General features: G+C 41.9%; 1 protein-coding gene across 1 annotated transcript in view; it reads left to right on the top strand.

Annotated features, from left to right (window-relative positions):
• Positions 1-18,127, top strand: part of szt2 (SZT2 subunit of KICSTOR complex) — a 235,180-nt gene that overhangs the window by 21,331 nt on the left and 195,722 nt on the right. The window contains exons 13-18 of the mRNA XM_048601538.1: positions 3,071-3,223; positions 3,537-3,651; positions 13,089-13,294; positions 15,255-15,491; positions 17,277-17,355; positions 17,704-17,798. Of these exons, the coding sequence (XP_048457495.1) occupies positions 3,071-3,223; positions 3,537-3,651; positions 13,089-13,294; positions 15,255-15,491; positions 17,277-17,355; positions 17,704-17,798 (885 nt within the window). The remainder of the gene's footprint in view (positions 1-3,070; positions 3,224-3,536; positions 3,652-13,088; positions 13,295-15,254; positions 15,492-17,276; positions 17,356-17,703; positions 17,799-18,127) is intronic.

The following is an 18,127-nucleotide window of genomic DNA, read 5'->3' as shown; positions in this document are numbered from 1 at the left end:
TCCAGTGTACAGGAGGTTGAGAGTAGTGAGGTCATAAATAAGGTTTCAAGGTTGCAGGAGTGTACCGGCAGGCAGGACGGTGGTTTGAAGTGTGTCTACTTCAATGCCAGGAGCATCCGGAATACGGAATAAGGTGGGTGAACTTGCAGCATGGGTTGGTACCTGGGACTTCGATGTTGCGGCCATTTCGGAGACATGGATCGAGCAGGGACAGGAATGGTTGTTGCAGGTTCCGGGGTTTAGATGTTTCAGATAGATCAGGGAAGGTGGTAAAAGAGGGGGAGGTGTGGCATTGTTAGTCAAGGACAGTATTACGGTGGCAGAAAGGACGTTTGATGGCAACTCGTCTACTGAGGTAGTGTGGGCTGAGGTTAGAACCAGGAAAGGAGAGGTCACCCTGTTGGGAGTTTTCTATAGGCCTCCGAAAAGTTCCAGAGATGTAGAGGAAAAGATTGCAAAGATGATTCTGGATAGGAGCGAAAGTAACAGGGTAGTTGTTATGGGGGACTTTAACTTTCCAAATATTGACTGGAAACGCTATAGTTCGAGTACTTCAGATGGGTCAGTTTTTGTCCAATGTGTGCAGGAGGGTTTCCTGACACAGTATGTAGATAGGCCAACAAGAGGCGAGGCCACATTGGATTTGGTACTGGGTAATGAACCAGGCCAGGTGTTAGATTTGGAGGTAGGAGAGCACTTTGGTGGTAGTGACCACAATTCGGTTACGTTTACTTTAGCGATGGAAAGGGATCGGTATATGAAGCAGGGCAAGAGTTATAGCTGGGGGAAAGGCAATTATGAGGCGATTAGGCAAGATTTAGGATGCATAGGATGGAGAAGAAAACTGCAGGGGCTGGGCACAATTGAAATGTGGAGCTTGTTCAAGGAACAGCTACTGCGTGTCCTTGATAAGTATGTACCTGTCAGGCAGGGAGGAAGTGGTCGAGCGAGGGAACCGTGGTTTACTAAAGAAGTTGAATCTCTTGTCAAGAGGAAGACGGAGGCTTATGTAGAGATGAGGTGTGAAGGCTCAGTGAGGGCGCTTGAGAGTTACAAGTTAGCCAGGAAGGACCTAAAGAGAGAGCTAAGAAGAGCCAGGAGGGGACATGAGAAGTCTTTAGCAGGTAGGATCAAGGAAAACCCTAAAGCTTTCTATAGATATGTCAGGAATAAAAGAATGACTACAGTAAGATTGGGGCCGGTCAAGGACAGTAGTGGGAAGTTGTGCGTGGAGTCCGAAGAGATAGGAGAGGTGCTAAATGAATATTTTTCGTCAGTATTCACACAGGAAAAAGACAATGTAGTCGAGGAGAATACTGAGATACAGTCTATTAGACTAGACAGGATTGAGGTTCATAAGGAGGAGGTGTTAGCAATTCTGGAAGGTGTGAAAATAGATAAGTCCCCTGGGCCGGATGGGATTTATCCTAGGATTCTCTGGGAAGCTAGAGAGGAGATTGCAGAGCCTTTGGCTTTGATCTTTATGTCGTCATTGTCTTCAGGAATAGTGCCAGAAGACTGGAGGATAGCAAATGTTGTCCCCTTGTTCAAGAAGGGGAGTAGAGACAACCCTGGTAATTATAGACCAGTGAGCCTTACTTCGGTTGTGGGTAAAGTGTTGGAAAGGATTATGAGAGATAGGATTTATAATCATCTAGAAAGGAATAATTTGATTAGGGATAGTCAACACGGTTTTGTGAAGGGTAGGTCGTGCCTCACAAACCTTATTGAGTTCTTCGAGAAGGTGACCAAACAGGTGGATGAGGGTAAAGCGGTTGATGTGGTGTATTTGGATTTCAGTAAAGCGTTTGATAAGGTTCCCCATGGTAGGCTATTGCAGAAAATACGGAGGCATGGGATTGAGGGTGATTTAGCGGTTTGGATCAGAAATTGGCTAGCTGTAAGAAGATAGAGGGTGGTGGTCGATGGGAAATGTTCATCCTGGAGTTCAGTTACTAGTGGTGTACCGCAAGGATCTGTTTTGGGGCCACTGCTGTTTGCCATTTTTATAAATGACCTGGATGAGGGCGTAGAAGGATGGGTTAGTAAATTTGCGGATGACACCAAAGTTGGTGGAGTTGTGGATAGTGAGGAAGGATGTTGCAGGTTACAGAGGGACATAGATAAGCTGCAGAGCTGGGCTGAGAGGTGGCAAATGGAGTTTAATGCGGAAAAGTGTGAGGTGATTCACTTTGGAAGGAGTAACAGGAATACAGAGTACTGGGCTAATGGTAAGATTCTTGGTAGTGTGGATGAGCAGAAAGATCTGGTGTCCATGTGCATAGATCACTGAAAGTTGCCACCCAGGTTGATCGCGTTGTTAAGAAGGCGTACAGTATGTTAGGTTTTATTGGTAGAGGGATTGAGTTTCGGAGCCATGAGGTCATGTTGCAGCTGTACAAAACTCTGGTGCGGCCGCACTTGGAGTATTGCGTACAGTTCTGGTCACCGCATTATAGGAAGGATGTGGAAGCATTGGAAAGGGTGCAGAGGAGATTTACCAAGATGTTGCCTGGTATGGAGGGAAGGTCTTATGAGGAAAGGCTGAGGGTTTTGAGGCTGTTTTCGTTAGAGAGAAGAAGGTTAAGAGGTGACTTGATAGAGACATACAAGGTGATCAGAGGATTAGATAGGGTGGACAGTGGAGCCTTTTTCCTCGGATGGTGATGGCTAGCACGAGGGGACATAGCTTTAAATTGAGGGGTGATAGATATAGGACAGATGTCAGAGGTAGGTTCTTTACTTGGAGAGTAGTAAGGACGTGGAATGCCCTGCCTGCAAAAATAGTAGACTCGCCCACTTTAAGGGCATTTAAATGGTCATTGGATAAATATATGGATGATAATGGAATAGTTTAGGTTAGATAGGCTTCAGATTGGTTTCACAGGTCAGCGCAACATCGAGGGCCAAAGGGCCTGTACTGCGCTGTAATGTTCTATGTTCCATGTTCTAATATAAGGAAAATATGTTTTTAAATCTGTGTGTGCCCCAGACATAGTTCAACATTACGACTTATGCTCTGCCTTGTTTTGTTACTTGTTTTAAATCTGATTTTCCCTCTTCCCTTTAGCCCAGTGCCAAAACATATCCATACACCAGGAAGTAATGGCCGCTACAGTACCATCCAGTGTCGGATTTCTCTCTCTGCATTAACATCCCTCCTGCGGGATTGGAGCAGTTTTGTGCTGGTAGAAGGATACTCCTATGTTAAGCTTCATTACAAGTAAACATTCATTTTCCTTAATACTTTTCCAGTTATACAATTTAGTGAAGCTAAAATCCTTGGTTTCGCAGAGTTCCTGAGGATACTGTAATGCGTATTGTTCAGGACTAGCCATAAATAATAGCATAACACTAAGATCGGTCAATTGTTTTAGAGCAGTTTAAAGAAGCTGTGTCTCACTGGAATAATACACTGAATTCATTCTGTGCTGTGAATAGTGGATGGGTGTTAATTTTTTTGCAATCTTATATTTTCAGCATATTTCATAATTTCAAAGTGCTGCTGATCAAAGTATTATTTGTTTAATTTGTAGTGGAACAGATCAGCCTCCTTCTTCCTTTTATCTTGTCCGAGTTATTTCCAAAGCTCCATGCATGGTCCTTCGTCTGGGATTTCCTATTGGAATGCAAGCTCAAGCTAGAAATAAGGTATGATTTGAGAGCACGGAGTTGTGCAGTGAAGCAAAGAACAGTCAGATGTAGAAATGGTAGTCTTAGTCTTGGAACAGCATTTGCCTTATATTTGGGTATTTACTTTTTAAACAAGCTCACAGAAATCACTTTCGATGTTTTTTTTTGTTGTATCTGTGATCCGTCCCTCCCTATATCTGCGTATTGGTGATCATGCCTTCAGTTGCCTAGGGCCAAACACTCTATACCACTATTGTCTTTGAAACTTACCTCTTCATTCAGACTTTTGATTAGCTATACCTACACCAATGTCTCCTAAAGTAACTGCATCAAATTTTCTTCCTCAGCGCTCTGTGAAATGCTTTAGGACCTATTGATACATTGATGTTGGTATAGCATTGCCATTTTTTTCCATGCAGGAGCCAAAGATTGCAGATTTGACATAAAAGTGCATTACTCCCAAATAAGAAATTCTGTAAAGCATTTTTTAATTTCTTAATTTTACAAGACTTGGAAAAGTACTTTTCTTGGTTCTCTGATTATTTTATTTCCTTATTTATGCTGTCTCTTTCACCTTGTTCTTTGGTTTCAAAACATATTTGTTCAATAAAATAATTTAACTACTGCTACACTTGTTACAGTTGTGCAGATACAATTGTATTTTTTTCCACAAAGGCTGTGCTGTTTTTGTTACCTAAGGAAATGTGGTACAAAATGCTTTGGTTCTAAATTGTAACCACTTTGAGAGATGAGATTTACTTCTTTTAAAAATAACAAGCGGTGATGTTTCCCCCGAAGATATGTCTAAGCTTTGGAAATAATCCAGAAGTTAATTAGCACAGTTGTGCAATCTTCTGGAAGTGCAGGGCAAATTGATGAGGTTAACTGAGGGTAATTTTCTTGAACATTTGAAAGTGAAATATTTTAGCATTTAATAATAAGACAGTTAATAATGAAACAGTTTGTTTCACTAACACCTTCCACCCCAACCTTAAGTTTACCTGGACCATCTCTAACACCTCTCTCCCCTTCCTGGACCTCTCTGTCTCCATATCGGGCAACCACCTAGAAACCGATATTCATTTCAAGCCCACCGACTCCCACAGCTACCTAGAATACTCCTCCTCCCACCCACCTTCCTGCAAAAATGCTATCCCCTATTCCCAATTCCTTCGCCTCCGCCGCATCTGCTCCCAGGATGAGGCATTCCACTCCCGTACATCTCAGTTGTCCTCGTTTTTCAAGGACCGTAACTTCCCCTCCTCGGTGGTCGAGAACGCCCTCAACCGTGTCTCCCACATCTCCCGCACCTCATCCCTCACACCCCGTCCACGCAATAAAAACCAAAAAAGAATCCCCCTCGTCCTCACGTACCACCCCACCAACCTCCGGATCCAACGCATCATCCTCCGACACTTCCGCCATCTGCAATCCGACCCCACCACCAAAGACATCTTTCCCTCCCCACCCTTATCTGCTTTCCGGAGGGACAACTCTCTCCGTGACTCCCTTGTCCGCTCCACACTCCCCTCCAGCTCCACCACACCCGGCACTTTTCCCTGCAACCGCAGGAAGTGCTACACCTGCCCCCATACCTCCTCCCTCACCCACATCCCAGGCCCCAAGAAGACTTTCCACATCAAGCAGATGTTCACCTGCACATCTGCCAATGTGGTATACTGCATCCGCTGTACCCGGTGTGGCTTCCTCTACATCGGGGAAACCAAGCGGAGACTCGGGGACCGCTTTGCAGAACACCTACGCTCGGTTCGCAACAAACAACTGCACCTCCCAGTCGCGAACCATTTCAACTCCCCCTCCCATTCCTCAGACGACATGTCCATCCTGGGCCTCCTGCAGTGCCACAACGATGCCACCCGAAGGTTGCAGGAACAGCAACTCATATTCCGCTTGGGAACCCTGCAGCCCAATGGTATCAATGTGGATTTCACAAGTTTCAAAATCTCCCCTCCCCCCACCGCATCCCAAAACCAGTCCAGCTCGTCCCTGCCTCCCTAACCTGTTCTTCCTCCCACCTATCCCCTCCTCCCACCTCAAGCCGCACCTCCATCTCCTACCGACCAACCTCATCCCACCCCCTTGACCTGTCCGTCCTCCCTGGACTGACCTATCCCCTTCCTAACTCCCCACCTACACTCACCTTTCCTGGCCCCATCCCCGCCTCTTCGACCTGTTTGTTTCTTCTCCACCTATCCTCTCCTCTATCCCTCTTCTATCCGCCTCCCACTCTCTCCCTATTTATTTCAAAACCCCCTTCCCCTCCCCCTTTTCTGATGAAGGGTCTAGGCCCGAAACGTCAGCCTCTCTGCTCCTATGATGCTGCTTGGCCTGCTGTGTTCATCCAGCCCTGCACCTTGTTGTCTCGGATTCTCCAGCATCTGCAGTTCCTACTATCTCTGTAAAATGTTAATGTTGGCTAGCATTTGAATGTTGTAGTTCTTTTATTCTTCAGGCTTCATAAGCTGACCAACATTTATTAGCCATCCCTAACTGCTCTGGAGAGGGTAGTAGTGAGCTGTTACTTGAATAGTTGCATTACATTTGGTGTGGATGCACCCACAATGCTATTTGGAAAGGAGTTCCAGGAATATGACCTAGTGACACTGAATGGATGGTGATATATATCCAAGTCAGGATGGTGAGTGGCTTGGAGGGAAACTTGCAAGCTGTGGTGTTCCCATGTATCTGTTGGCTTTGTCCTTGCAGATGGTAGTTGTCAAGGGTTGAGAAGGTGCAGTTTCTGCAGAGCAGTATTTGGCTAATTGGATCCAGAATTGGCTAAGCGGCAGTAAATAGAGGGCAATGGTTGAGGGGTATTTTTGTGACTGAAAGCCTCTGTCTTACAGGGATAAGTGTTGGGCCCATGCTGTTTGTGGTACATATAAATGATTTAGACTTGAATATAGGAGGATTGATCATTAAGTTTGCAAATGGTACAAAAATTGCTGGTGTGGCAGGCAGTAAGCAAGATAGTCTTAGACTATACAAGGATATAGGTGGACTAGTAGGCGAATCAACAGAAAATGGAATTTGACCTGAATAAGTGTGAGGTGATGCACTGGGTAGGACAAGTGAGTGATGTGAAGTTGGGTAGAATACTTGTGGATTGGAAGGCAGGACATTAGGATTTGGTGCTTGCAACCTGTTGGTGTTTGTAAAATGCTATGGGGACAGCAGAGCATGGTCCCTTTAAAAGATGATGTGCTTTTTTCTATGCTTAGAGATTCAAAAAGGATGTCTGGGGGTTTTGTAGGCAAACAGGGCATCCGAATTGTGACGTTCGTATCAAAAGGCTGTACAGATTTCTGTAATGCAATTGATGAATAGTGGACGCTGTTTGAATAACATGAATTTTCTGCTGTATAGGTATAGTGATTTTCTATAACGTGAGGTCACACAAGAATTTAACTATCGCGTTTTATGACATATATCTGTACTGTTAACAGGCAAAGCAGCAGTTTTACCAAGACAACAGGTTTTTGAATTTAGCCAATTAATTTAAACCAGTCTCTTAGATATCAATAACCAATTAAATTTAAAACTTTTTCATCATTTGATAATACAGGATCAATCATATTATAAGAAATCGATATGTCATCAAGGGTATAAAAGATGATGGCATTTGGAAAATTGGGGCAGAGCCAACTGTCATCTGCCAAGAGAACAGGTCTCAGCTCTTAAAGAAAGAGAATTCTGTGAGAGCCAGTGATTCTAAGCCTTAGATTAAGCTCCATCTAAATTATAGGCACATAGGGCAGAAATAGTTAATGTTCCTGACAAAAGAATTCAACAGAGAAGGCGTTCCTGACAGAAGGATTCACCAAGAAGTTGTTCCTGACAGAAGAATTCATCAGAGAAGACACAGAACATTCTGGAAGACATAACCTGGCTGTAATTTTGAAAGACTAAATTCTAATTTTTTTTTATTTTATTTTATGCAAGTGGGACTTGTATTTATTGGAACAGCATACTATTATAATCTTGTTTTATTCAGGAATAGTTAGTAGTTAGAAGGGGTTTATTTGGTTTGTTAATAGTTTAGTTAGTTTGTTCACTGTTGGAGTTAGAGAAATAAATTGTTACTTGTTGATTATAAAGAGTGTCATGAGTTTATTTTTGCTTAACCGCTCCTTTATAACAGATTGGGGGCTCTTTTAACAGATTATGGGGCGAGGCACACCTCTGGGCTTTTCAGTTTCAGTTATCAAAGGTGGGTCGATCTCCACTTTGTAACACAGTGCAAGGGAATACATGATGAATGATAGGATCCTGGGAAGCACTAAGGATCGATGGACTTTATTGTGCACATGTCTACTGGTCCTTTTGAGGTAGCAGGGCAGGTAGATAAAGTTAAGAAGGTATATGGGATATTTTCCTTTATTAGCTAAGGCATTGAATTTAAGAGCATGGAGTTTACATTGGAACTATATAAAATGTTGATTTGGACATAGCTAGAATATTGTACAGCACTCTGGAATCTGAGGTAGGAGGGATGTGATAGCACTGGAGGCGGGGCAGAGGAGATTTACCAAGTTGTTTTTGACCAATGCAGACCCAATGGGCCAAAGGATCTATTTCGTGTTGTAGACCACTCACTGTATGACTCATCTTGTAGATGGTACTCTACTGAGCATTGTTGGTGGACTGAGTGAATATTTGTGAACGTGGCGCCAATCATGTGACTGCTTTGTACTGGATGTTGTCAAGCGTCTTGAGTGTTGGAGCTGCATACATCTATGCAAGTAAAGAGTATTCCACCACGCTCCTGACTTATCCCTTCTGGATGGTGAACAAGCTTTTTGGGAGCCAGGAGGCAAGTTACTTGCTGCAGGATTCCTAAGCCTCTGACCTGCTTTTGTCACCATTGTTTTGTGTGGCTAGTCCAGTTCAGTTTCTGGTCAGTATTAACCCTCAGAATGTTTATAGTGAGGAATTCAGGAATGGTGAGGTCATTAACAGTCAAGCGACATAGGTTAAGTTCCCTTTTGTAAGAAAATCATTGCCTGGTACTTGTGTCACATGAACATTGCATGCAGCTTGTTATCCAAGCTGAGTCTTCTTGCATTTGGCCGTGGATTGTTTCAGTACCTGAGGGGTCAGGAATAATGCTGAACATCATCAGCGAATATCTCCACTTCTGCCCTTAGGATAGAGGGATGGTTATTGATGAAGCAGTCAATCATGGTTGGGATTTGGATATTACCTTGGAACTCATGCAGTGATGTCTGTAGGATAAATTGAATGGGGGACACTGGGGAAGGTGGGGAGAGGCAGCCTTGAGAAACTAACAACGATATGGCAACAATTAGGATCTGTGTTCTGAAGATGATAGAGCACATATAGCTTAAGTAAGTATTGCATCATTTATGACAACAATTAAAGTTTGAAGATGTGGATATTAAGGTTTAAAGTAGGTAGTATATTGGGTTGGATGTTATGTACAATCATTGCTGTCTTCTGGGTTGGAATTCCATAGTTTGTTGAATGATACGGTAACTTTGCAGTTGGGGTTTAAAAAAAGATACCTCACCTCCTCCCCTCCTAAATATAAATGACTTACATGCTTACTAATTATAAATGGGTTACTGGATATGTGTGTGATTTGTCTACATGAGCTGCTTCATGGACTAAGCTTGATTGATACCCCATTCATCACGTTCAGCTCTTTTCACCATTAATGGATAATGGTAGCAGTGTGTACATAGAACATAGAACAGTACAGCACAGTACAGGCACTTCGGCCCATGATGTTGTGCCGACCTACTATCCTACGCTAAGATTAAACTACCCTGTATATCCTACATTTTACTATCATCCATGTGCCTATCCAAGAGTCGCTTGAATATCCCTAATGTATCTGACTCCTCTACCACCGCCGGCAGCGCATTCCATGTACCCACCACTCTCTGTGTGAAGAACCTACCTCTGACATCTCCCCTATACCTTCCTCCAATCATCTTAAAATTATGCCCCGTTGTAATAGCCATTTCCACCGTGGGACAAAGTCTCTGGCAATCCACTGTATCTATGCCTCTCTTCATCTTGTACACCTCTATCAAGTCATATCTCATCCTTCTCCGCTCCAATGAGAAAAGCCCTAGCTCCCTCAACCTTTCCTCATAAGACCTGCCTCCAGTCCAGGCAGCATCCTGGTACTACAATAGCTTACCAAATCTCTTCCAACAGCACCTTCCAAGCCATGAAATCTACCACCTGGAAGGACCGGGGCACTCATCGAATAGCAACACCACGAGATTCATGTTTCCGTTCAAGCACCATCCTGTCTTGTAATTGTAAGCTGTTCCTTAACAGTCATTGGGTCAAAATCCTGGAATTCATTCCCAGTAGCACTGTGGGTCAAAAAGCATAACACCACCATCTCCAGAGCAAACAGTGATGTACAATAAATCCTAGCCAGCCATGAATAATATTTTTTCAAAAAACTCATTAGTTGCTTAAATTTCTCTCCATGATTACTAACAGACCCTGGTTCATTGATTTGTGATACATGCACCAATGAAGGAACTGTCCCATGATTAGCGCCCTTCAAGTTCAGAGGCCCATAATTTCAAACAGTATAGCCAGCAAATAAGTAACATAGATGCAAATAGACCTGAAAGCCACATTTTTAACATGTGCAATGTTAGCAGACTTGTAGTCAAATGGATAATATGGCAACAGAGAGAATATTGGAGGAATTTTGCAGGTTTGGCAGCATTCGTGGCGAGAGGAACAGTGTTTTCAGAGTTAATTTTTCAAGTATGGTATGACTTCTTCAGAACAGAAACTGAACTTTTCTCCACAGATCGTGCTGGACCTGCTGAATTTCTCCAGCATTCTCTGTATTTGTTTTAGATTTCCAGCAGCCACACTGTTTTGCTCTGCAGATCAAAACAGCAAAAAAGTCCATGTTCAGGAGATGATTCGTAAAATCTTAGAAATACTAAAGTCAGAGCCAACTTGGGGACAATTGAGAATAAAGATACAGGGTTGACCTTAGCAAAGGTGACTAGGAGGTAGAAAGTAATTAATACGTGCCTTCTGCTAATGGGTAGTTGTCACTAAATGAGATTTTATACACAGGAAAGGAAACCATAATCATGATGGAGACATTACCTTCTATTAATCTGTCCAATAGAGAATCAATAGAATAAAGCTTCATTCCTTAATTAAGGGTTCAAAAAAAACTTGTGATTGAGTTTTGTCATCTTCACATGCTGTTCATTCTCAGCAATAGATTAGGTGTATATATATTTGAATTGAAAAAGAAACCATTCTCTTCAAATAATGATTTGACTTTGAGCTGATTATGAATTAATGATGCACAATAGATTTGATTTTTGATTTGATTTATTATTGTTAGATGTACCTAGGTACAGTGAAATTTTTTGTTTTGCGTGCAGTACAGGCAGATCATACCATACAAAGTGCGTAACGGAATAGGAATAATGATGATCGATGAGGTTAAAATTAGTTGAGGATCGACTGGAATTAGAATTAGCCTTTATTGTCACATACACTCAATGGGAATAGTGAAAAGTTTATATGTTGCCACTTACAGTGCCATCTTAGGTACAAAGATACCTAGGTACAGCTTCTTTAGTTACAAGATCTTAGAAAGTAGAGAATTAAAATGTCCAGCGTTGCAGAAATTAAATGTTCAGAACCACGGTCTTCCAACCATTACCACGTTGGCCCCTACTTGCCAGTCTGCACGAAGCCTTGGCTCCAGACCATGCCAGGCTTGAACTTGAGGATCATGAGGGTGGGAAATTCCTTCAAACCACCACGCTGGGCCAGGAGGATGCCATGCTGGGAGGCTGCTAGGTCACCATGCCACGTTGGGAGGCTGCTGCACCAGGCCGGGAGGTTGCCACACCACACTGGGAAGGCCGCTGCAGGAGATTGCCACGCCATGCCGGGAGGCTGCTACGCCAGATTGGGAGGTTGCCAGTCACCGCAGGCTGGGAGTCATCAGAGGCTGGGACAGAAGAAAATAAAAAAAACCACTAAAAGGGGAAGAAAAGAAGAGGAATAATGGGCAGAGTGGATGACTTCCGACTCAAGCATCCTATTCTGCCGCCATCTTGGCATAGATTGCTGTACTGCTGAGGCTTGTGTGAAAAATTCAGGCCACCATGGATTACTTGGGCTGAATGACATTTAGACTTGGGGAGACTTTTCAGTTTAGCCGGTAAATATCCTAAAAAAGTGAAATTACATGTATTGCAGAGAATAAGGTGTTTAATTTATTGTGGGTATCTCCATCAAGTATCAGAAAAGTCTAATGACTATAATGTAGCCAGAGGAGATTCAAGGTGTAATATACCTGTTCTCCACTTATGTATTATAACAAAACTGATGCTAATGTCAAGATTACAATTTTTGGCTGTTGTGTTAAAGGGAAGATATTACGTACATTTGTCATCTCTCCAAGTTGCTAAAAGTTCATGAGGTGGTGGGAAGTTACATTGTATTATATATTCCATGCTAACCTATGTTTCTCAAGTTTCAACTGGAGTACATTGACCATAAGATACAAGAACAGAATTAGGCCATTGGGCACATCGAGTCTGTCAATGATTTCATTATCGTTTTTCTTTTTAACATTCTCAAACCATTTTCCTGCCTTATCCCTATAATCTTTTGATCCCTTTACTAATCAAGAACCTATATATTTCTGTAAGTCCATAAGAACAATCACTTCATGGTCATAATTCTAGGTTTTGTTAAATTTAAATTTCCCCATCTGTTATGGTAGAACTCAAAAACCCGGGTCCCCCAGAACATTACTTGTATCTCTGGATTATTGTTCTAGTGACATTACCAGTAGTCCTTCACCACCACTACCATTTACTCCCTTGTTAGTTAAGAATATAAAGTTATTAGGATAGTTGAATGGGGAGTTGAGACTATAATCAAATTGGCCATGATTTTATCGAATGGTGGTGTTAACTTGAAGGGCTTAATGATCTACTTCTGTTTGTAATTTATGTAGGTTAGTAGTAATCACATTTGAGAGTCTGTAACCTCCAATAGTGATAGACTAACAGCTCCATAATGCGTTAATAAGTTATGCTGGATGTCCTGAAGGAAGAACAAGGATGAAAGAGCATTAATAGTGAATGTATGAGCAGACCTCTGATTGGTAAACACATCAATGCAAGCACTAAAGCAACAAGGCATCAAATATACCATGGTAATTCATGCCAGATTAAGTGTTTTTTTTATTTATGTTAGATGTGAAACAGTTATTATATTTGTCAGTAAATTATATCATGATATAATTCCACCATTCAGAATAGCAAAATTCCAGTTTTGATCTGCACAATCCAAATGAGAGTGACACCATTCAATATTGTGGATATTTGTACAGTAATTGATCACTTTGTCCTGCACCATGTGCTGAATATTCTATGTGGTTATATTGGCAGATTGTTGATGAACTGCGAGATCAGATACTTTCACTTCGCTTTCCCCAAAGAGTGCAAAGCAAAGAAGCAACACCAAAAGTCAAGAGGAAACATCTGGGGAATGCCTCTCCTTCAAAGTCTCCTCCTCTTCCTGCCACACAGCTGGCACTTTCTGATCGACCCTGTGTTGTAATTCTGAAAAAACCATTGGAAAAGCTTCTCATTAGGTATTGATCAGCAAACAATGAATTGAGAAACCATTACCGTAGCGCAACAACCTTCCCAGTTCTGCAGCTGAGTCAGTGTAATTGAATGATAGTATGATCTAATCACAAAGTGCAATGTTGTTCACAAATGACTGTATCTAACATAAATGCCCATATAAGAAATGATGTTGTACTAGATCAAGTATGAATGCAATTGGCAGTGCTGTGTAACGTGATACTAGTACTACAAAGAGTCACATATTATCCAAAAAAGATTAGAAAAGGAGATAGGCACATGTGGGAGACACCCTTCTCTTTGAAAAATTATGGCATAGTTTTAAATCTGGGATCCTTTTATAGATGATATTTGAATTTTTAAAATTCATTCATGGGATGTCAGCATTGCTCATCCCTTATTGCCCTTGAATAGAGAGCCCCGCTAGGCCATTCACAAGGCAATTAAGAGCCAACCTATTGCTTGGGTCTGATGTCTCACACAGGCTAGACCAGGAAGGAGGACAGATTCCTTCCGTAAAGGACCAATTAGATATTTACGACAATTGCTAATTGTTATGTGGCTGACATTAGACTCACCTTTTTACTTAAATTTAGCTTTCACCATCTGCCACGATAGGATTCAAATCCAAGTCCCTGGAACATTAACAACAAGCAACGACAGAAATTGCTGGTGGAACTCAGCAGGTCTGGCAGCAGAGAAAGCAGCATCAATGTTTCAGGGTCCAGTGATCCTTCTTCAGAACTGGAAAGGCGTGTGGAGGGAAGTGGAAGCAAATGATTGGTGGAACAGAGCCCAGACAGAGCGCACAGCAGTTAGGCAGAGAAAGGAATGGATAATGGTGAGCTGGGGATAAAGAAAAGCTGCAAATGAGGGCCATTAGTGGGTGAAAATCGGTTGGCTGTGATGAAAACAGTTGATGTGATGACAAGGCCTGTATTGTAAAGTTTGGGTAGAGAACATGGAAGGAGGTGCTCAGGCTCTAAAATGATTGAACTCAGTATTGAGTCCTGAAAGCTGCCTGTTTACTTGCCCCTTCCTCACTATCCAAGACCCCAGACACAACTTGGTGCAGTGATTTACCTGCACTTCACTTAATCTAGTCTATATTGGCTGTTCACAATGTGGTCTCCTCTACACTGGGGAGATAAAACACAGACTGGGTGACTGCTCGGTGGAACATTGCAAAAATGACCATGAGCTTCCAATTGTCTGCCACTTCAGCACACCACTCTGTTCCCTGGCCAAAAACTCTGTCTCGGGCCTGCTGCAGTGCTCCAGCAATGCTGGAAGAATGGCTTCTCATTATCTGCTTGGGAACCCTGCAGCCTTCAGGACTCAATATCGAGTTCAATAATTATAGGGCCTAAGCACCACCTTCCATGCCCTTTACCCACCCCTTCACCCCAGGCCTTGTCATCACATCAGGTGCTTTCATGACAGCCTACCCATTATCACCCGCTAATGGACCCATTTTCAGCTTTTCTTTCTCCCCAGCTCATCATTATCCATCCCTTTTTCTGCCTAACTGCTGTTCTCTTTCTGGACTCCTGTCACTTATTCCTCTTCCTCCTCTTCTCCTTACCCCTCCCCCACCCATTATATACCAACCTTTTTCCTACTTACAATCTGGTCTGATGAAGGGTCATTGGAAACATTACCTTTGCTTTCTCTCGACAGATGCTGCCAGACCTGCTGAATTTCTCCAGCTTCTTTTTCAGATTTCCAACATCCGCAGTTCTTTGTTTCTGGGTCTCTGTAACATTAGTCTGGAATTCTCAATGACTAGCCCAATGACTTTTAACACTGCCACAGCTTCCCTTTAGCTATCATTAGCTTTTGGTGTTTGAAATTTTGGCTTCTGAAAATATGACATGATTGCCACAGTTGTTTATATCGAATAAGCAAAAGGATTTCTGGATATTGCCCTTTTTTAACATGTGCTATTTTATGTCTAATTCCAAGGTATGAGAAGCTTCCATCAGACTATCGAACTCCTTTTATCTTGAACTTAGACAACTGTGGGCATCCAGCATCTATGTCAGGAGCTACAACAATGACAACTACTCGCACAGCTTCCTCCACGCTTGCCTCCCTGTCTCGTTACTTTTATCATCAACGCTGGATATGGTCTGTGCAGCCAAGTTTGGGCCCATCAGTGCCCATCACTTCTGCAGCACAGATGCTTTCTATTCTCACTGAGTAAGAAACAATTATTGTTAATGTTTTGGTCTGTGGAGAAAATATTTTAAGAAAGCAACAGCTTTGTTTTCTGATGAAGGGTCTAGGCCCGAAACGTCAGCCTTTCTGCTCCTATGATGCTGCTTGGCCTGCTGTGTTCATCCAGCCCTGCACCTTGTTGTCTCGGATTCTCCAGCATCTGCGGTTCCTACTATCTCTGATTCAGCTTTGTTAAGTCTATCCAGTCTATTCCGAAAATCCATGATTTGATACTTGAAAAATATCTTTATGCCAAGCTTAATTTGCACAACTTCAATTAGTCATATCTATCATGTCTCTATCCTGAAATTACCCAAAATGCCTCTCTACAACCACTTAAGCTATCCTTGTTATGTCAAAAATTTGACGCATCTAGTTCTCTTTAATCTAAGATTTTCAGACTGAGATTGGCTGATGTTTGGGTTCTGTAAGGAGATCTGTGAATTTCATGATGTAGATCTAGATTGCTGAAAGTGAGCATGTAATTTGGAAAGATCAATATTCAGTGTTAGTTTGGAGGAGTTACACTCTAAAGACAAAACGTGACTGTGCATTTATCATGAAAATTCAGAATTTTTTTTTGTCTTTGGTTGGGAGCTTTTTGATAGGACTGAAACTGTGCATTATTTCTTAAAATATACAAGTGACATTACACGAGATAAGGAACAACAAGTCTGTATTTCATCTCCCCAGTGTAGAGGAGACCACGTTGTGAGCAGCAAGTACCGTAGACTAGATTGAGTGAAGTTTAGATAAATTGCTGGAGGAAGGTGTGCCAAGGGCCTTGGATAGTGAGGTGTTATACAGTAGGATGTAGGGTGGAATCTGGGACATTGTTACACTTAAGGAATCATACCTTGCAGACAATGTTAGGAAATTGCTTGAAAACTCTGTGGATTATCTTACCCACTTTTGGCACAAGCCTGTAGATGAGGGTAATGAGAACATTGCAGGGTTAACGGAGCAATATTCACTGCTGTCTCCGCTGATACCTAGGTCATGCCTGGCGGCCCACTTATTACTTTGTTTAGATTTTGTGGTGGTGTGACAGTTATGAGTGGATTGCTTGGATATTTCAGGATGCAGTGAAGAATCAACTACAGTGACATGATTCTGAAGTCACTTGTATGCCAGATCAGTATAAGGATCCATTAAAGGATTTTAAAAAAAAATTTACTTGTGGGACATGGACCTCACTGGCTCGGCCTGCATTTATTGCTCAACCCTATTTGCCCTTGAGAAGTGGTGGTGAGCTGCCTTTACGAACCGCTGCAGTACATGTGTTGTAGGTAGACCCCTAATACAGCAAAGCTGAAGGAAGGACGGTATATTTCAAAATCTTGAAGGTGAGTAGCTTTGAGGGGACCTTGATTGAGCTAAAAGTTCAGAATTGTTAACATACATGATTCGCTAAACAACCATCATTAGTTCAGATTGTATGTACTATGATACAGTTTTACAATTGAGCATTTTTTTTAATCCTTTCACCGGATATGGATTGTAACAAACAGCAATGGTTACAGTTGTTGTAATTACATTAGCTCTCAATTCCAGATTTTATTGAATTCTAATTTTACCATCTGCTGCATTAGATTTTGAACCCACTTATCAAGATCATTAGCCTGGATTATTAGACCAGTGCCATTGCCATCATGCCACTGCCTCCCCATAATTTTCTTTTCAATATAATGTGTCTGTTCACAACAAATGTAGTATAAAGACTTACAAGGCCATTATTGCATCTGTTTTGTCTGTCTCAATGTTTAGAATTCGTTTGTCTGAAGGGTTCCACTTTGCTGCCACTGGAGATGGCATTGTCACCATGGTGATTGAGTTACCTATGAAGGTAAGGTTGCTGAGAGTATACTTTATGAAAGTTCATTGCTTGGGTGTCTGAACATTCTGATTGAAAGTGACGTGCACACTATTAAGGAAACCAAACGTCTTGTTAGAATATGAATCTGTGGTCCCTTCCATTTCTTCTTCCTCAGTTAAACTGACTGAGTGGAGCCTATTAGATAAATCTGTAAGTATTTAAGACATCAGTACTGGAGAAGGAAATTGTTTTCCACGTTAATCATTTACATTATGTGCATTGCATATTGAAAATCTTAAACTAGTTGATTCCACGTATTTGGGATTGGTAGATGTGTTTTGTTGGAGCTGTTTGTTAATGCAACTTATTTGGATGCAGGGCAATTCAAGATGTGATGCTGATAATGATGTGCTGCACACATGCCTAGTACAGTACATCATCTTTCCACCTCATACTACATCTACCAAAGACAGGTAAACTTCTGATATATGAAACTGCTGTTCAGAAATGATCTGATATTATTATGTATGTGGATTATTCCTTTTATGGTGTGAATTAAGCAGATTGCAAAATGGTGACATTAAATTGTCATTGACTATTTAAATACTTTTCTATCTAAATACATCTTGCATAATGTAGTTTTTAATTCTAGGTCTCTTAAAATACAATCTGGGGTTAGTTATATGAAATAAACAGAAGGATACTGGAGTGAATTTTATTACGAATGCGTGATCTTTATAAATCCCTAATGGTTACCTCTGGCCAACTGTTATCTAGCTGACCTTTACTGGAAAATACCACT

The sequence above is a fragment of the Rhincodon typus genome, chromosome 10 (assembly GCF_021869965.1).
Source record: "Rhincodon typus isolate 14 chromosome 10, sRhiTyp1.1, whole genome shotgun sequence".
NCBI classification, from domain to species: Eukaryota; Metazoa; Chordata; class Chondrichthyes; order Orectolobiformes; family Rhincodontidae; genus Rhincodon; species Rhincodon typus.
This window is presented reverse-complemented; position numbering and strand designations above follow the sequence as displayed.